The sequence below is a fragment of the Varroa destructor genome, unplaced genomic scaffold (assembly GCF_002443255.2).
Source record: "Varroa destructor unplaced genomic scaffold, Vdes_3.0 BEIS01000007.1, whole genome shotgun sequence".
NCBI lineage: Eukaryota > Metazoa > Arthropoda > Arachnida > Mesostigmata > Varroidae > Varroa > Varroa destructor.
Genome location: NW_019211460.1, coordinates 15,774,142 through 15,793,800, shown reverse-complemented (window position 1 = coordinate 15,793,800; position 19,659 = coordinate 15,774,142). Strand labels below are relative to the sequence as shown.

The 19,659-nt window shown below is 40.8% G+C and overlaps 2 protein-coding genes across 7 annotated transcripts; one reads left to right on the top strand and one right to left on the bottom strand.

Annotated features, from left to right (window-relative positions):
• Nucleotides 1–12: 12 nt before the first annotated feature.
• On the bottom strand, nt 13–5,584 carry LOC111254029 (uncharacterized). Of its 4 annotated transcripts, none has more exons than XM_086974449.1 (8): nt 5,289–5,584; nt 3,996–4,129; nt 3,575–3,713; nt 2,838–3,134; nt 2,132–2,336; nt 1,198–1,276; nt 617–691; nt 13–115 (listed from the first exon to the last, which is right to left on the bottom strand). In XM_086974449.1, the coding sequence occupies exons 3-6, from the start codon at nt 3,695–3,697 to the stop codon at nt 1,269–1,271; spliced, it is 633 nt and encodes a 210-aa protein (XP_086830575.1). In that variant the 5' UTR covers nt 3,698–3,713; nt 3,996–4,129; nt 5,289–5,584; the 3' UTR covers nt 13–115; nt 617–691; nt 1,198–1,268. The 4 variants fall into 4 exon arrangements, with proteins under 4 accessions (XP_086830575.1, XP_022670197.1, XP_022670194.1 ...); XM_022814462.2 differs by lacking the exon at nt 5,289–5,584 and adding an exon at nt 4,926–5,267; XM_022814459.2 differs by lacking the exon at nt 3,996–4,129 and having other exon boundaries at nt 5,289–5,578.
• A 3,857-nt stretch (nt 5,585–9,441) lies between these two features.
• LOC111254692 (uncharacterized) lies at nt 9,442–18,840 on the top strand. Of its 3 annotated transcripts, none has more exons than XM_022815806.2 (7): nt 9,442–9,617; nt 10,010–10,202; nt 10,706–10,800; nt 11,152–11,226; nt 12,481–12,638; nt 13,275–13,434; nt 13,931–18,840. In XM_022815806.2, the coding sequence occupies exons 1-7, from the start codon at nt 9,606–9,608 to the stop codon at nt 17,465–17,467; spliced, it is 4,230 nt and encodes a 1,409-aa protein (XP_022671541.1). In that variant the 5' UTR covers nt 9,442–9,605; the 3' UTR covers nt 17,468–18,840. The 3 variants fall into 3 exon arrangements, with proteins under 3 accessions (XP_022671541.1, XP_022671540.1, XP_022671542.1); XM_022815805.2 differs by having other exon boundaries at nt 9,443–9,617; nt 13,925–18,840; XM_022815807.2 differs by lacking the exon at nt 9,442–9,617 and having other exon boundaries at nt 10,068–10,202; nt 10,711–10,800; nt 13,925–18,839.
• The last annotated feature ends 819 nt before the right edge of the window (nt 18,841–19,659 follow it).

Genomic DNA, 19,659 nt, shown 5'->3' with positions numbered 1-19,659 from the left:
AAAAGTTTCAGCTACACTGGAAGAAGTTACTCGTTTATTCGTCGAAACGTGAGGGCATGCGGCTCGTTAGCCGGTGATACAGTAGAAAGTTCCCAACGTACTGCTGTCACAGAAACTTTTTCAGGCACGGCCATGTTTAAGCATCAAGCAAACATGAAATTGGCAAGAGTGATTGTAATAAAGCATTACCAAACGAAGAAGTGTTTTATTTATTCTATCATCTGCTACAAATATATATATCTTGATGTGCTATATAGGATAGATAGATAGATCTGTATTCATTGCATGTTAATATGTATAATTTAAACAAACATCTTGTCGCTCGAACACAAAAAATTAATAAAAAAAAAAATCATACGTAAATAAATAATGAAAAAGTGTAGCATGTAAATACAACACATTCTCCATAATTTCGCACTTAACAGATATAGCATCGACCCAGAGCACGAAAGGTCTTATAGTACGAAGCACATTTGCTAGGTCGTTTGAGCTTTTCTCGCGTGAAACTCTTGCAAAAAAAAATATTATCATATATGACCTATAGCAGAAGCAATGCGAGGCTGCCGTATCAGTAGCTCATAGTGATTTTGGTGGAATGCCATGGAACTTTACCCACTGAATATTTATAGCTGCTTTCTTTTCTTGGTGTCCATGGACGGTGCGCTAAACGGAGATACCTGAAGCTGCGAGTCTGGCCAATGGAACAAAAAAGCAGAATTTTTCATGGTTGACTTTACGCTATCTAAACACTTCTTTTTTCATTAGCAAAACTGAGAGGCTATATCAAGAAATGCAAATATCTTTCGTCACTCTTTGAAGCCTGTTTTTCATGAAGCACACGAAAAGTCATCAAGGTCTGACCTTGACCGTGCTGCTCATAAAAAATCATCACGAAAAGTTCAATCAATAACTTTTAATTAATGAAGGACGGTCTGCGTCCGTTCTATGCTTCAGGTAATTTAGATTAAGCTTCAGATACTTTGGACGTTTTTCATCTATCTAAATTATATCTGAAGCTATATATATATATATATATATATATATATATATATATATATATATATATGTATATAATATTATTAAAAATACATATTTTGATATGACTCCAAAACCAACGTCGCATTCCCCTAAACATAAGTGGGATAAGCGTGAAAAAAATCTTGGCGTGGGGACTATACGAAGCGCTATAAACCTTACCGTCAAAGCTAACGCCTTCCCTCACCGGTTCGCATTTAACGATTTCTAATCACATGAGCAGAAACCTCGTCTCAGTGACCTGCAATCGGAAATGGCAAACGCCATAATATTTGTGTGATTACGGTCATCAATCATAGTAGTATAGTTAACGTAAGCTATCTGTTGCCTCAGGCGTAGAGAACAGTAATAAAACGGCATATAGTTCTATAGGATAGATGGATCTATTTGACATCGGTTAAAAGTTAGATCAATCCGCACGCATGTCTCTTAAGCATCTTCCATTTGCAGCCTTACTCCACGATGCAGATGAGCCGGCAACTATCGCTAGAAGGCTCGAACCCGAAGCAAGAAGTAGGTCCAATGGGGCAGGTACTTTGGGCCAATTGGCTACCATCAGCGCTAATGCCATTCGTTTGGGTTTAGTCTTCCCTCCACGCCGCATATCAAACTGATGATTAGTTTGTCGTAATTATCATTTATATCGTAGCGATGCGTCATGTTCGTTTCGTTCAGATGATACTATGCGCTTTGGCTTCAGAACGTCTAAACACAAATCCGTTCCCCTATCTGATATTTTCTCCACTAAGGGCTCAGGATGTGGGGTGACCCGAGTTTTACGATCATCTTCGAACCTCGTCTCTATTACTATTGAAGATAACGCGACAAGCGTATGTCATAAACATGAGATCTTGAGTTTTTTTTTTAGTTAGCGGCAAAGATAACTGGAAACAATTGAGCATCGTCCACTAGCCTCTCATCATAAACTGAGATAGCTGTTTACTAAACAGGCAATAGGATAGACAGGTAAAAGGGAGCGAAACTGATTAAGTTATGCTTTGTTGTATTGCTGAGAAAAATCCGCATTAACTGCAACGCAGCTTGGTCGTAGAAAGCGACAGGACAAATTTTTTTGTCTTCGTAGGATTACACTTACAGGAACGCTGCGTGACGTGTGTCTGGAAGTCTTTCCTGTTTGTGGCAGTGAAATTGCAGCGGTCGCAGGCAAAGCTCACTTCGATGTGACCTGGAAGAACGCCTGAGGATCCATCTCCATAACTGGGTCTCATCCGCAGACCCCGGCGAACTGCGCGACGAACTCGTGCCGCTTCACGTTTGGCGACCAGACGTTTAATCATCTCCTAAAAAAAAGTGATATTGATCAGATGGAAAGGAGGCATTTTTCCTAATGTGACTTCAATGTTTATGGCGAGTATCATCCTTGGCGCGATGGTTACCGTTTGCCCGTCGTCGTTATGTATATCACAAGCTAATTCTACGATTACAAGCCAGCTAGTGAGAACTAGGTCGACGAGTCAAACTCTAGAAACAACTTCAATGGCGAAAACAACCCACTGCTTCAGAGGAATACAAAGTTTCTCTATGTCATCTCATATTGTTTCTTGAATTAGGTTGCTCATTACTATTTATTTATTACAACGAGAACATCATATTACCTGTATATCAAAAAACGCTACGCACCGAAACATACGATTCATATGTACGTCCAAGAAAATTACAGGATATATTTTTCAAACCAACTGTAATGCGTATTTCTCGGCTTATGGTTCACATAGAAGGGCTTCCCATAAGAGACACCGACAGACGTACTCGACCATGGGAGTTGTACGATATTGTCGTACCTCTTGTTGACTGACTACATGAACAGAGGCGGCTGGTACGCAGGCGTCTGCCATCGAAGGCTCAACCGGCCCTTGAGACCCTGCCTCAACGGCTGCTTCAGGAATCACGGACGATGAGGACGTAGACGACGTTGAGCTGTTCATTGTGTTCGCAAGTTGTTGAAGTCCAGTTACGGGCAGGGGGCCAGGCGCGACAGTGTTATTTTCAGATGTCGTGCCCTCAATAGAAGCTGTGGCTTTTGGGGGTCGAGGTTTGTTTCGGCGAGGGGGCTTTCCTGTCAGCGACATGCCGTGCACCTATTTGGCGAGCAAAGCCGCAGTACGTGGTACGAATGTACAGAACCATGCAGACAGAATTCAAACAGAGTAAATTCAGATGTATACGAAATAAGTGGATAGGGCTGTGATTTGAAGTAAGAGCTAATATTCAGATTCGACTGAATTCCCGCCAACCTGTTCGGCTCGTTCTTTGTACCACTGCAAAAGCATAGATGTTAATTATCCTTTATATTTAATCACGCCTGTCTTGTAGTACATGCCGTTGACTAGACTTGAAACAGCAGCTCCCAACTTCTACACCGCAAAACGGACGCTGTTTACCTTTACTTTACAGTGTGGCCATGCGTAAACAAATACAATTTATATAAATCTAGATAATGATAATAAATTATAGTGGAAAAAATAGAACTAAGGCTAGGGCAATAGGAAAGAAGAAAACGCACTGACGAGGCTAATACCTTTCGAAGATGTAGGCTGAAGCCTTTAAACGTGTACGACGTAAAATCGCAATGGTGGCATGAGATGAAAGCATCCTCCTCGAGCTTAATACGACCGTAGACGTGAGGCAATGACGAACTCATGACGCCACGGCACAATCTGTATATATTTATATAGTTACAAATGAATCCTCTATAGTTTCATATGGGTCTCTCGAGTTGCACATGAACTATTTAGATATGTTAGTGTGCGCTAGATACGAATAAGCTAAAAATTCTCTTGGGTACATCTATGAAATTTATAGTTTTCTGACATAGTTTTTTTGTTATTTTGTATTTGCTGGGAAATGTTTATTTGATCTTTGAGTTCTAGTAGATAACCGGAGAGACCGAGCACACAGATCGTCTTGATGAGAGTATGAAGAGTTGTGAATATTCTCACATTTCAGTAGCTGCTGCGTGTGATCGTTTCAAGTATCGGTATCGGTTTTATGGTCTTCAGCTAACCAACAAAAAAGTCTTCGATATTTTGTTAATTTTTGCGTGCCATAGTCGAGATGGAAGCCTATAATGAAACTGATGATAATATTCATTATGATTAAATTTAACTGGGCTGTTACTGTTCGTATTAGACCCCAGATGCCCCCATTGTTTGAATAGAATTAGTACTGGTGGAACCTGGAATCATTGGGTTTAATTCACGTACGGCGGGCTGGCCGCTATAACCTAGCTTTTATTGAATTTATGCACAGATACCCCCTAAAGTGAAATCTAGGAGGGTAGCAATTGCTTGCGACCACTATGAAAACAAGACTATGCTAAGCGTTCGCTCAACCCCTATCGTATCGTTAATTTTAATAAAGCAACTCGTTTGTTTGCGTGCAACCGAGACGACTATTTCGGATAAAAATCTAGCTCATTTCTTCATGTGGCTGTGTGGCGACTTTATAGGCTAATGTACATGATAGTTGGCTTATAGGACAACTCGAGATTAGAAGAAAACGCATAAAAGTAACTTATGATAATTCATTTTACGTAATACATGAATCCGTTCGGCCATCGTCAATCAACAGCGCACAGTTCTGTGAAAGCCGTTTCAACTACAATACGAGCAATTTTCCCTACGGTCGTTGTACAGGCCATTGCCTAGTTCGTTACTACAAATTGTTTCTCGTGGACATTTCGCCAAAAGCTTTCATTGGCAGAATACGAAATCGATACTGGCCCACTAGCGAGCTCAATGATCGCAACATGTTGCGAGGAAAGCTTGGCTAAACTAGACGACATCGTTCAATCGTACTTTATATCATTGGGGATTCGCCGAAGAGGCATTGGTAATTGAGTCGTCGACCACGACTGCATCACATATTACCTCTGAAGGCGATACACTGCGCACTTTTGTTGCACATGAAACAAGGAACGCTAAACGCAAGCGGAAATTGTCTGCGCGTGACGCGTATTGGCTGGGTTGTTAGACACACGTGGAACGAGTCGGGTAGTTGTCGCTCGCTCGCTCGGTCAGAACTCTCCGCTCGCCGTAGGCAGGTGGCAAGGTGGCGCCCTTGTCACAAATTCAGACACGTTGCCAGTAAATGGACTATTTCGATATGGCACTACGGAAGGACGGTGTCAAGACCTACGCACACGATTTTTCGTTTGATCGACACAAACACAAGTTCCACTCGACATAGATAAACAAGCATGTGTGATTCACTCTGGTGAGCGGTCAACTTACACGGGATTAGGTAGAGGCTGGTAGACCTATGTTTTTGCCCGAACGCCAGATTTTCCAAGGTCTTGTTCACGCGCAGTACAATTTAGCTAAACGCGAACGACGCTCGAACGGTGACTAGTTCGCATTTGATGTAGAATCGATCGATGTTGCACTGATAATGCGGTGCGACCAAGTATCACCAGACGTGATCAGTAGACATATGAGAATAGAACATTGAACGTTTATAAAAATAGCTATTTGCTCTTTCTAGCAGAGAGGGTAACGAGCCAGACTGACATTTATACTGTTCTTTCATCCGCATGGGGGGCATGCCGAGTTGGCGGATGTGGCCGTACGCAGACACACCAACCCATACACGACCAAGACGTATCAGCGTAATGTGAGCTCTACCGCCTGCACGCGGCCCCAAGTTCGCTAATGGCACGCATATTGTCTGATCCTATAAATACGGCCGATTGATAGTGTATGTTTTTTTGCTGTTCACATTGCCAGCCATTTGGGCTTACTCACAGCGGGCATTTGTACGATCCCAGCCAGATCTCACCGTACTACGGCTGACTTTTCTTTTTGGTAAAACTGGCAGCGCATGAACAAAGGCTGATTTAGGAACTGACGAAACGGAATCGGAGAGCGTACCAGCGGCTTGATACCAGCTCATCGTGATACCATTGTCGTAACGTGCTACTACGTGAAAAGTAAATTGGGTTCCGAAAACTTCCAAAAAAATCACGTCGCGACGGCGGCTCTCTGTCAAACCTGTTTAATAAAAAAAAGACCGAGCTTTTTTTTCGATGATGGCGTAAGTCCAATCGCCTCATGATTACGCTGTGCTTTTGTACATGCCTTTAATTTTCGTATCATAGAATCGCCTTCGATTCGAAAACATGCTGTACATCTCCGATGCACGAATGGAGATTTTTTTAGGCGCTTGATGTCCTGAACTACAAAACAAATGAGACGAGGTCTGTTCCGAGTTGTTTTAAAAAGTCACGTAAAGTTTCATACATTCGTATGTGAAACAATGCAATTAGGATTTGTTACGCTATTTCATGCCGATTTTAAAAAGATCATTTTGTAAATTATACTATAGTCTTCATCTGTAAGTTCCTTTATAAAAATATTAGGTGGCCGAAAAGTCTCCCGACAGGCACTTAACGAAGTATTGCAGGAGCGGCGTGGCCTGAGTGGCTAACGCGGGGTTCTGTGACCTAGTGGTTATAACTAACAAGCACTCTTAGCGTTGGCTAACATTATCGCTAAATATTAATAATCAGAAAAGATATAAAACGGAACATATGCTGTTGAAAAGGTGAGCTTTTTGTATGATTGCCGTGCCCTTTTATATGCTAGTTGGAGAAGGCCCGGGGTAACTCCAACAGAAGTTACTGCGGTTGTACTTCCAATGTGGACAGACCATTGATGCTATAGGTGAAAACAGGTGATCCTAAGAACTTCTTCACATAGAAAGAAAGCCTAATAGTGTTAAATAAACATGTTAATATTTTTTGCTTAACGATCGGCTTTTTTTTTTCAGAAATGTCTTCCGTTAAATTCGATCCTATGTATGTGTAACTTATGGTAACGCAAACGCAAAAGCAGCGTATGTATTTTCCGAACAGCTTTGATCTAACAATATAATATATCTTCCGCGAATAATTTAGTGTTTAACAAGTTATGTTTTCCAAGTTATGGAAAATGACAGTATACGAAAGCATACGGAACGTCTCAGAAGACGTCGACTTCTGAGCCGAGTTGATAATAAACATAAAGAGGCTGCGCATTCGCAATAACGTAATGCTAAATATTAACTTTAGTATGTAAAAGTTGCCGTTTAGAAATTATTCCAGCCTTACTATCCGGTCATTTCGAACGCAATAAAATCGCTTAGAACTTTTCAGTTGTTGATCTCTTATCACATAAACCACCTTCAAAACCGCTAAGCGATATAATGGCTCCGCGATAGCCAATACTTTAAAAGATCACTTTCGTTATTTGCATATGTATGCAAGTACCGGCCAGAGTTTTCATAGGTAAATAGCTTTTTTCCCCATTGCTCTCGCAAACATTTTAGTTCATATCAGATTTACTGGGATGGATTAGATAGCTCAACGCATACGTTCATACTAAGCTATGTGTAAGCGCTACCAAGGTATTCAGCCAAAGAACTAGACACAAAACACAACCAATTTTTAGAGAAAATTTTCTCTATTAAAAATAGAAAATAAAACTAATTTTTTAGATACGTTATTTCGAAGCTAGATGAATCCTCGGACCTTCGGAGGCATACGTAACATAGAAGTGTGGTCACAGTAATGTAATTCAGATTGTTTTCAACTGTTTATTTTCCTTGATATTGTTTTTATTTGCCAAACTTCTAGTAGTATTATAGCTTTCTTTTGGTCATTAAGTGTTACTTCAACTTTAGACTTTAACAATGGCTATGTCTTATGTGAAGAAACAACAACATCTACGACATATGTTATTCTTTTTTCACTAAAACCAGAAAGTTGTTGAACTAGCAGCCCCTGTGTAGATGTGGCGTGAACCGTGAGAGCTTTACACCTACGAGAGCCACTTAGAGGTGGCTTACCGTGGTCAAACATCGCATTTTCAATGTAAAGAACACACTTAATTGAGCTGTTCGATTATCTATCTAGAGCTTCCTTGAGCAGCTTTTGAGAGAAGGCAATAATTGTTAGATAATTCCCTATATCTTAGTAATCTTTGAATCTTTACCATGCGCGGAATAGCTGTTCTTAATTGCTTGCGAAGCCTTTTGACATCGGTGGTCAGTTCGCGTCGCGATCTTCTTTTCACTTGATACTGATTTACTGCAATTATAACGCAGGACGATGGCAACAGCTTTATAAAGCACGAAAGCGTTGTACAACGTTTGATCATCGGCAGACCAAAGCTACTAGAAAAGCGTAGTAATATACCAAAATCGGCATCATTTCCAGAAAAATCTAACATACTGAATATTGTATAACGTTTAAAATTCAAATTGAGCATTATCAACGGAAGTAGATTTAGTTCACATTCAAGATAGAAAATTAGACAGGATGCCCCTTCGAATTCTGAAAATAGAGTCACTATAGTTAAGTATAGCGCCACTATGGCTGATAAGTTAATAAGAATAAGGGAAATTTGAAAACATTCAGTCTTGTCTTGATCCTCTCCAGAGTAATATGCTTCTATCAAACAAGAGCTAGATTGCCTATTGATATAACTGACATCTTTTGCATATCATTTCGATTTGTCCGGTGCGGTACGTGTTTTTTTTTGTAACTTATGTATTATCTGGATAAAGTTTCGTTCGACGTCTGTCCAGGGGCTGCTTTTGTTTCCTTGAGTTCATGAACGGTTATGGACGACACTCATACGTGCCAGGCGAATACCATTACTGGGTTTGTGAAGTTTCAAATCTTCTCGGAGCTAAGTGAACAAGACCAATAAATCGACTGTTATAAATCAAAGCCAGCTTAAACTTACATGACGACTTAAAATGATGCTTAATAGATGAAGAACAACATTACGACACTAATAGTAACTTAAATAATATAAAGTTTACGCACAGTAGCGCCATTAGGTTGTGTTTCAGTTGGCTAGCCTCCAGCAGGAAACGCAGTATGTTTATATTAAATTGCAGACTTGGGCCGTTTCATGCATACCTCATTTAACATAGCAATGCCGAAAGAATACGTAAAGGTAGTGGGGCAAGCTACGAGGCCTAAAAACTTCCAGTATGCAAAAACTTCCAAGGCCGGGAACTATGAAATGCTCCAGGCCAAAGATCGGTTTGCTAGTGGGCATCTCAAGTTCGCTATGCAGGGAAGAGAATTTCATTCGAAATCAATGCATGGTATTGACAAAGGGCTTCCTGGGTGATGAAACCATAGATGTCACTATATACATTAAAAGATTTCATTCAGTTTTATATATGGCCGAACACCTGCAATTCCAGTGGCAGACTTGAAACTCATTAACGTTGACATAGGATCACAGTACTGATTTTTAAACTTTTCAGAGACATCTGTAAATGCGGGGAACTGTTGCGGAGCGTGTCTGCATTCAGTTGCTACTCGCACTCCAAGTAACTTGCCTCCACCGAGCTTTCGCCCTACCATGCTTGCCTTAGAAAATTAGCTGTATATCTAATTTGATCAAGAACGAAGCCCCTAACACCGCCAAGAATTTCCAGGTTCACCATAACTAAGTTGACGCAGGGGAGGTTACCATCTCCTCGAAGTTTGTTGCCTTTTCTGTGAACTTTAAGTGAACCCTCCCCCCCCCCCTCAGTTAGTACCGACAAAAGGCATGTCTTCAATGGTGAGCTGCTTTGAGTGTATTTCTACTTACCGATGTATTTTGTTTTACGTAATAGCTGTGCGATATCACAGAGATGGTGCCGTTAAGTTGGATAGAAAAATTCGGGGAGATTACTTCGAATGATTTTGCATACTTGAAACCTAAAATTGTATATTGAAACCTACGGTTCGATTGTTAAATCTATTCGAGTTATGTTTCCTAAATTAGGCCGGATTAAGAAGATAAGATTCGGCAGAAAAGACACTGCCTATAATATGTGGACGACGACGCCAATTAGTAATACATAATGGTTACCAAATATGTTATGTGTATATACTGATCACTTAAGTTTGGATAGTCTATCTAACATAGTTACGAAATAATGTTTTGTTAATGTGTTTGCCATTCTCTAGATGGCGCATGAGTTACAGTCTGTCGCAGTGGTGAAGGTAGACAACCGGCAATTTCTCATTCCTGCTAGCCTTCTCCATCATCATTGCCCCATACTTGGGCCGTGTTTAAGCACAAATTTACCCCTAATTCGTGTCAATATTGAGGGCATTAAAGCACCGACGTTTAAACTAATCGAAAACTATATTCGGACCGGTAGGTACCCATGAGACAGTTCAGCGGACTTGTCACATTGTATCCAGTCTTTGTTAAATAATTTTACTATTTTTACTAAGACGTTTTTTATTAGCGTGTAATTTATTAAAATTGCACGCTAATAAAAATGCTACATGCGAATACTTTTCACCGTACTACCGGGGCGTTTTAATTTGCCGACTTGCATAGGTCTCGCTGGCCACAGTCTTGATTCGCTAAATGAATTATTGCTTTAGAAGTTTAGAACAACGTTTTACGTTTTCGACCACTAGCGTATTCTAATGCTGTTATTTCCGCGGCCTTTGCTAAACCCCGTTCGGTATTGGTTGAAAACCTTTCTAGACCAAGCGCGTGTACATAAATTAACCTAGTGCTCAGCACTAGTTTATTGCAACAAACATTATACTATATATATATATATATATATATATATATATATATATATATATATATAGTGGAGATATCTAGTGAGTATGATGAATAATGTCTTCACTATATATTAGGACAGTTTCCTGACATCACGGTGCAAAATGTCATCGACCTTTACGCGGCGGCAACGAACCTCGGCATGATCCCGCTGGCTAAAAAGTGTCAGGAGGTCTGTATTAGTCCTATGCGCAGGAAGCTCCCAAACTCGAACCTTGACTCTTTGTTGAAAATACCCATTGGTTAACATTCTGCACTATGCTTACTTTAATACTACTACTCCATTTGTTGTTGAATTGAATAAAGGAATATCACAGCCTAACCAATGTAATGGTGGCCTTGGCAGTGGGAAGCAGTCTGATTGGCTTGTAAAGGCATCTTTGGAAGTTAGAAGGCTTCCTTTGGAAGCGTGAGCCACTCTCAAAAAAAATCAATGAAAAAGTAAATTATTATACTTGTATTTTGTAAAAAAAACTGTAAAAAATCTCTTCGAAAATAAGCACAAAACGTGCGTTTGTTACAGCAAATTTACAAACGCTCCGTGGAAGATCAGATGCTAACGTTTTACGTCGAATGCGAACGAGCCAACAACCCGACGGTAAGGTTACTTATCTTCTACTGTTACATCCTAAGCTTAGAAAATATTTTTCGGTAAACTATTTTGGAGAATGCTAGTGATCGTTCGTGCAGCCTACATAGATTAAGTTGTCCGCGTAGTAATGGTGGTTTTCTTCAATACTTTCCTGTTGTAAGTCGAAGGCCGTGCCATAAGTCTCTTATACTTGTGGACGGAATGTTATTCTGGGCTCAAAAAGCGGATCTTCTTGAAGATTCCTAGATTTTTTAATGGTCATTGTAGTCATGGTTAAAAAGCCGTATATGTCTAGAAGGACAGTTAAATATACATTGCGAACTGTGATTATCATAGTCCCGGTGGACGGCGAAGTCGATGAGCACCGCCCAGAGGCATTTTTAAAAGAAGACAGCCAGTGAATAATTTATGGACCGGCCGAAAAGAATAACTGTAGTCATAAGATTATCGACAGACATTTTAAATCAATGCGGTTCACCTACATTTTAAGAGCGTACTTGCCTCATGAAATGGGTGGAAAGCACGGGAAATACATAACTTTGCGTTGTGCCACCGTAGTCACAATAATGGGTTCTTATAGAGAACGGTTCCGGGTGACGAGAAATAGTAGCTCCAAATCGATATGGATAAGAGACAGAGCTCAGTAGCTCCGAAAAATATGCCCGTTTTCAGATATAATCTAGATCTCCATCTTGAGAAAATCTGCTAGCACTCGTAAAGTCTTGCACATACTGCACATATAGCACTATGTGCAAGATTTGGACCGAATATAAGCGCTTGAAAAAAAACAACGATCAACGAGAATCTCTATATAGGCCATCTTCATCGATTGAACAAGGCTATTTAACAAAAGGGTCCGATAACAAGCAGTCATCCTTCCCTACGATAATGTCACACCACAGTGGCAAAGGACATTGAAAGTGGTCTACAAAAGCTTGGCCGTAAGGTTGTTTTGCATTTGTGATACTCTCTAAGCTTTATGCCCACAAATTATCACCTTTTCCAATTTCCAACAAAAAAAAATTAGTGGCTATACATTGGAAGTGAAGCGAATCTCAAGACTGGCTGGACAGATTCTCCGATGCCTGAAAATCTCTGGAAAGTAATAGAGGATAACGGAGCATTAGTTTTTTATTACGATTCAAGGAAAATGCAGTTTTTTTTTTAACTAAGCAGCCTAGAGAGCCTAGAACTAGTAGGGCTCAATAGGTCGATCTGGTAACCGAATATTTTGTTGTTCTCACGTCTATTGATGGATAGGATGCTGCAGCCTCCCTGGACATGATGTCCAAAACTTTCAAGAAAATCGCATTATCAAAGGGTATTACTGAGTTAAACGAGACACAACTTATCAAGGTCATCGATAGCGGCCCAGTGAAAAAACGGCCGCAAGCGGAGAGATTCATCGCTGTACTCAGGTACTCGTTATGGTGCCGTTCTATATGGAAATGAGTAGGATTTGTTATCAGCGGCGCGGAAGGGAAGACACTGTTTCTTTTTCGTCCAGATAGTAGATTAGATCTAGCCCCATCGGACTTGTTCCGTTTTGATTCATGAGGGGATGAGTATTCCAAAAATAAAAGGGAATCCCAAAGACAGGTCTATTAATGGTTCGCTTTGGTTGATTGATGTCCCGGGGGAATTTGTTTGGTATCCGAACAATAGGCGAAAGTCATGGATAATAAAAGAAACAACTTAGGAAGTTAGTCATTTGGAAGAGTAAGCAACACATGAGTATGGACTACATAGTTGCCCCTTCTTATGCCAGGAACTTGACCAGGAGTAAAAGTCGTATATCATCGAACTCGCACGCCCTCGTTTATAGTTATTCGGTTGTCCTCAATGCTTTATTACACAACTTATAATCAAAATTCATGTACGGAAATTTTTGGCACTGCATTTTTTGCATGTCTCACTTTAGACAAGGAAAAAATGAAGTGCACCCTAATCACCAAGGGTTAGACCGCGCTTTCAAAAGAATACTAGTCCGGTCTAAGCACAGAGTTCAGGTGACTTACTCCAAAAAATGTTTTTCTATTTAATTTTTTCGATAGGTGGCTTCAAACGGATTGCCGAGGTCGCTCCGAGCGCGCAAAAAGCCTGTTATCGCGTTTCAATCTCAATGACAAGTCGCTCGCGGGCTGTGAGGTTTGCCCAGAGATAACAAAGCATGTGCCGGCGCTGAAGCTACTTGCAAATTTGCCTCTACCTGAGGTACGACTGTGCTTTTAAATATTTCCTATCAAACCTTCATAATAGAGTGCATTTGATTGAACCAATTATTCTCATTGTGATGCTCTCATCGTGATTAGGTGAGGCGGAAGCCGAGCTAAATCAAGTAAGCATCTTAAATGGACGAATGAATACATAGAATTAACTATTTGGATACCAGAGAGTATACTGGTATTGCGGGTCCACGTAAACACTGGAATACTTATAATGTGGGTTCTTCCAAAAAGCTGAAAGGTTTCCTGGAAGAGTTTGCAAATAATAGGATCCTTATTTTATTTATTTATTTATTATCGTGGGCACGAAAGACAAATTTACAGGAAAATAGAATAAGAATTCTGTGAAGATGAGAACTATTTACTTAGATTTTCTCTCATTACCCATTTCGTATACAGTATGCATTGTGTATCAGCGTTGCATGTTCGGCGTGTTAAATTTATGGGTTACTTATATAATATATGAAACCTCCATGAAGCTTCAGAGGGTCGGCACTGGTAAAGGGTGCGTTACCGCCTCAACGAGTTTGAAAGGGACTCCGGTAACTACTATAACTGGTGGTTCAACAGCAGTAACATCGTCGAGGACTAAAACGGCAGCGACTAAAAGTTTCAATGCAAAGGTACCACTCCAAAAAGCCAAGGCGAAACAGAAAAAAGTTAACAAAACAATCACTGAAACGTTTGTCGAAAGCCCAGACAGCGACATTAGCACGCTTAAAGCTAAAAAGACGAATAAAGCTTTGAACAAGGTCGTACCGGAGAACTTTAAACAGGTGTACGAAAGCGTTACAACTAAAAGCAGAGGAAACTCTACAATAGAAACCGGCGGTTTTGTTTTGGCCAAGAAACAGCCACCCGTCGATGGTGGAAAATCCAGTCCTTCTTTAAAAGGCGCAGTACAAGAGGAAAGCGAGCGAAAAGGTACGGATAAGCCTAGCGAAGTTACTACGCCAAAGGGTCGATCTAGCAGAGATTCGAGGAAGTCACTTGTTGCTGATCTGGTGAAAAGGACCACTGCAAAATTTTCGAAAAAACAACGAAATAAACCTATTGATGCTAATAGGACAAAAGACCCAGCTAAAAAAAGTCAGGAAACAAAGCTGGCTATGTTTACGACGCCGCATGCAGATAAACCTAGTGAAGCTAGCACGCTAAAGGACCAACCGAAGACAGAGGTGAAGAAATCTTCTTCTACGAAGGCTTTACATACAAATAAGCCTAGTGATGTAAATGCGCCTAAGGACCAGACTAGAAAGTCTTCTACGGTCAAAACACCGTCTGCACACAAGCCTAGTGATGCAAATGTGTCTAAGGACCGGGCTAAAAGGTCTTCTACAGTCAAGACCCTGCGTGCAGATAAACCTAGTGACGCAAGTGCCTTAAAGGATCAATCTAAAATAGATCAGAAAAAATCCCCCACGGCCAAAACACTGCGCCCAGATAAGCATAATGAAGCGAATTCCATCAAGGACAAAGCCAGAAGTTCTAAAAAGTCCACTTCTGCAAAAGCATCGCATGGAGATAAGCTTAATGAGACAAAGTCCCTAAAGCACAAAGCTAAAAGTCCTAAAAAGTCCCTTGCTGCAAAAGCACCTCGTGCAGATAAGCCTAGTGATGCAACTAGCCCAAAAAAACAGGAAAAGAAGAGTTATAAAAAATCTGTTGTTGCGAAAACGCTGCGCGTAGATAAGCCTAGCGATGCAAGTAGCCCAAAAGACCAGAGCAAAAAAAGTCCTAAAAAGTCTTTTCTTGCTAAAACGCTGCGCACAGATAAGCCCAGTGATGCAAGTAGGCCAAAAGACCAAGAAAAAAGTCCGAAAATGTCTTCTGTTGCCAAAACGCTGCGCGCAGATAAGCCTAGTGACGCAAGTAGGCCAAAAGACCAAGAAAAAAGTCCTAAAAGGTCTCGTGTTGCGAAAACGCGTCGTATAGATAAACCTAGTGACGCAAGCAGCCCAAAAACCGAAGGAAAAAAAAGTTCCAAAATGTCTTCTGTTGCCAAAACGCTGCGCGCAGATAAGCCTAGTGATGCAAGTAGGCCAAAAGACCAAGAAAAAAGTCCTAAAAAGTCTCGTGTTGCGAAAACGCGTCGCATAGATAAACCTAGTGACGCAAGTAGCCCAAAAACCGAAGGAAAAAAAAGTTCCAAAAAGTCTTCTGTTGCCAAAACGCTGTGCGCAGATAAACCTAGTGATGCAAGTAGGCCAAAAGACCAAGAAAAAAGTCCTAAAAAGTCTCGTGTTGCGAAAACGCGTCGCATAGATAAACCTAGTGACGCAAGTAGCCCAAAAACCGAAGGAAAAAAAAGTTCCAAAAAGTCTTCTGTTGCCAAAACGCTGTGCGCAGATAAAGCTAGTGATGCAAGTAGGCCAAAAGACCAAGAAAAAAGTCCTAAAAAGTCCCTTGTTGCGAAAACGCGTCGCATTAGTGACGCAAGTAGCCCAAAAACCGAAGGAAAAAAAAGTCCCAAAAAGTCTTCTGTTGCCAAAACGCTGTGCGCTGATAAACCTAGTGATGCAAGTAGGCCAAAAGACCAAGAAAAAAGTCCTAAAAAGTCCCTTGTTGCGAAAACGCATCGTATAGATAAACCTAGTGACGCAAGTAGCCCAAAAACCGAAGGAAAAAATAGTCCCAAAAAGTCTTCTGTTGCCAAAACGCTGTGCGCAGATAAACCTAGTAATGCAAGTAGGCCAAAAAACCAAGAAAAAAGTCCTAAAAAGTCCCTGGTTGCGAAAATGCTGCACATAGATAAGTCTAGAGATGCAAGTGCCTCAAAGAATACAAAAAAGAACAAGTCCCGTCCCACCGAGGCCTCACGAGCAGATAAACCCACTGACGCAAGCACGTCAAAAGACCAAGCCAAAAAAACTCTGAGAAAGTACTTCACGGTCGATAAGCCTACAAAACCTGCGCCAAAACTTGCGGATAAGCCCAGCGACCTCAGCACAACCAACGATCAAGCTAAGAAAACTTCCAAGAAGTCTCGTTTCTCTAAAACATCAAAAGGGAACGTAGCAGCGCCTACTGTAGCCCAAAAGGCGCCTAGCAACAAGTCGGGTGAACGTAAAAAATCGGCACATACTAGTCCCATCAAAACCAAAAACTCACAATCGAAAAAACCTAGTAAAGAGGAAAAACCATATTTCCGCTTGATGGCAAAGAAGTCTAATAAGCCGAAGGCACAAACCTCGCCATCAAAGCAGTCCACCGATGCATCGACAACGATGGTAGAAAAACGTCATGATGTGCTAAAGGCAGGCAGAAACAAGCGACGTGAAGCCAAGAAATCGCCGACGAAAAGTTCAAGCAAAACTAACAAAACCAAGGTGCACGCGGAAAAACTTGCTAATGCACAGAGAGTGCCTCATTCACCGATGAAAGAATCATTGCAAGATTTAAAGCAGAGAACTCGCAATGACAATCCACTTGTCGCAACATTCGGTTCCACATTGGCAGGCAAAGGTAATAACGTCGGTACACCCTCCGATACGCAAAAAAACCCGAAGAAACGTAAACATTCAAAAAGGGCAGATATTGCTACGGATCACAAATGTAACAAAAAGCATGCCCAGAAACGTAGCGGCCAGACCAGTGCACAGCCGTCAGTTAAGAGTAGTGACATGGCAACAGAAGTGCCATTAAGTAAGTGGTACTCCGGAATTCGTACGGAGCAGCTCCATCAAGCAAGAAAAGCACCCGGTGGCGAGGAAGTCAGTCGCGCTACGATTTCCGACAGTGCGGCGAAAAAAATCGTTAAGAACGGTCCGACTAACGCTCAGCAATCCGAGAATTCGGCCTTGAAAGCACCAGCAGCCGCGATTCCCCAACAGCGAAATGACAAACCTCAAGGCTCATTAAAGAAGGGTTTAATAAAATGGCCCAGAGGTTGCGGTAATCACACTAAACAGAAAAAAATACCGGACGCAAAACTGGCAGAGGCTGGAGTGAAAAATCGAAAGTCGAAATCACTGTGGAAAAACCTCAAAAAACCGGCAAAGATCTTTTCTGGTGGCCACTAATCAGCGGAAAAGGACTAATAAATCAAGTCTGTTTTTAGCGATATGAACCTAACCCTGTATGGATAGTCAGTTAACAAATATAGCACAGGAACTACGCTAGGGCTACGCGATCTTTGAGGGTAGAGCGATACACGGAATGTTCATTCAAATAATGTGCGGAAGTATATCTAGTGATTGTTCAGCGAATTAGATATTAAGCTCTTTAACTTGGTCCAGGAAAGATTAGCAGTGAAAAAGACAATCAATGAAAAGCATGAACTTAAGGAAAAAAAGTAGTACGTACGGCTATATAGGCTGGAGCAACAGCGTCCCAACAGCTCTAGCGAGCAATTATGTACACATTAGGTCTGCCGCGGGCCTGCATGCTATATCTGTCCTTCTGGCCAAATACGCATTAACGAAATGGACAGCTTGATATAAAAAAGAAACGATCTATATGATAACAAAGTAGACATAGCAAGCAAACTATTAGACCCGCCTAATGGAAGTGGATTAGAGGATGTACACGCGAACCTTTAGGTACATTGATTGCGGCACACAATTTTACTTTTTTCGTCACCTAATTAAAAACGACAGAGGTTGTCAGAGACGCTGCTGCCGCCTCACCGATAGTTCCCTGAGATTTTGTCCAAGTAAACGTGCTGAAAACTCGACGGTTTACAACAATGAACCTGCCTAGCAAACAGCCAATTGAAACGAAGGATAATTAAAGCTTATTTGTGAAGTTGCGTTTTTTATTGACGGAAGCTTACTGTACCGTGTCGACTTAAGATATCTGTTCGATTGTATGTCCCTTTCAATATTCGGATATAAAATGAAATGAAGAGCAAACATAAAATGAAGGGTTGACGACTGAGGAGTGAAATGCCAAAGTACGTAACTTAAAACCTGCACGTTTAACTTGTGAACATTCTTTTACTATAGTTAAAAACAAACAACGCGCTACGGAAAATTCAGTAAAACCCATGTAGTCTTGTATAGGGCTTTACTAAAGTTGCTTATGACATTATTATTTACCCTTAAGCGCAATAAGGGGACGTTTCTACTGAATTAAGTTTTTTTTTAACAAATTCTAAAATATGACTCTTAGACCTCAAGAAATCTTTAATATATATCTTATATATGTAAGATTTCAAGTAATATTACTGCAATCGACAGGAGTGTATGTGGTGTATGCTGCAAAAAATGCGTCCCCAAAACGATACCGAGAAGGGTAATGCATAGATGATACGATTTTAATCTCAATAATTATATAAACTGGGGGCATGTCTAGGGCATGTCCTGTATCCCTGATGATTATAATTAGTTGTTGCATTAGTTGAATGCGCGGGATGATTTGCGGATAATTAAAAAAAAAGATCATTGACCAGTCTCAATCGGACATCTACACAGCATACAAGTGTGTTATCGTCGACGTAGTAGTCTAAACGACTCAAGTTCTGGAACCCTAGCAATGATATAAAAATTATAATATAATAATAAAGTTACATCTGTCTGTCGCTGGATTAAACTGCGCTTAAATCCTCACATCTCTTCATTTGTAACGGTATAATGCTTGTTGTGATAGCCATGCACAGGTCAAGGCCCCTTACGATGTATTGGGATGCTTTGTTTAATAAATGAATCCCAATGGACTTAATGGTGGAGTCGATAGATTTCACTTTTAACTTATGGATTATGATGTAAGTAAAGCACTTACATTTCTGAACGCGCTGTGCTTCGCCTATATAGTTGGTGTATATAACGGTTGGTGCAAAGGTCGTCAGCACGATGAACCAGTAACCCCTCAATGGTAGATAGATGATAATCAGGTTAACATAAAAATCTGGTGGACATCTTTCACAACCGCTGAAGCGTATACTCAGCGAAAATGAGTACTGAATACTGGTAGATCGCAGCTCGCGGTTATACTGTTGCCTTCAAAGCGCACTTCGTATTGCACGGATATGTGGACCACGTAAAAAGTACGTACCACGTATGAATAAGAACGCAGATTTTTCATAGCTAGCAGGCTATGAAAAGTATTTTTACATTAAAAAAAATAATGAGCAAGATAATCGTTGCCAAAAGCTGGCCTAAAATATGCCAGTTAGTGTTTCCTGTTCAGAGGGACGTTGAGGTTTGCTCCTGTGCTTGTGTAAATAATTTAGAAATGCATCTAATGCTAACAAAGGTCCAAGTACGGTGGCTGA

Bases quoted from the DNA above. Each gene is read 5' to 3' on its own strand.
- LOC111254692 (XM_022815805.2), top strand. The intron at 12,639-13,274 runs GTACTCGTTATG...TTTTTTCGATAG, and splicing joins AGATTCATCGCTGTACTCAG to GTGGCTTCAAACGGATTGCC. The intron at 13,435-13,924 runs GTACGACTGTGC...ACCTCCATGAAG, and splicing joins CAAATTTGCCTCTACCTGAG to CTTCAGAGGGTCGGCACTGG.
- LOC111254029 (XM_086974449.1), bottom strand. From the start codon at position 3,697: ATGAGTTCGTCATTGCCTCACGTCTACGGTCGTATTAAGCTCGAGGAG. The intron at 3,135-3,574 runs GTATTAGCCTCG...CTCGCCAAATAG, and splicing joins TCAGCCTACATCTTCGAAAG to GTGCACGGCATGTCGCTGAC. The intron at 2,337-2,837 runs GTACGACAATAT...ACTTTTTTTTAG, and splicing joins ATGTAGTCAGTCAACAAGAG to GAGATGATTAAACGTCTGGT.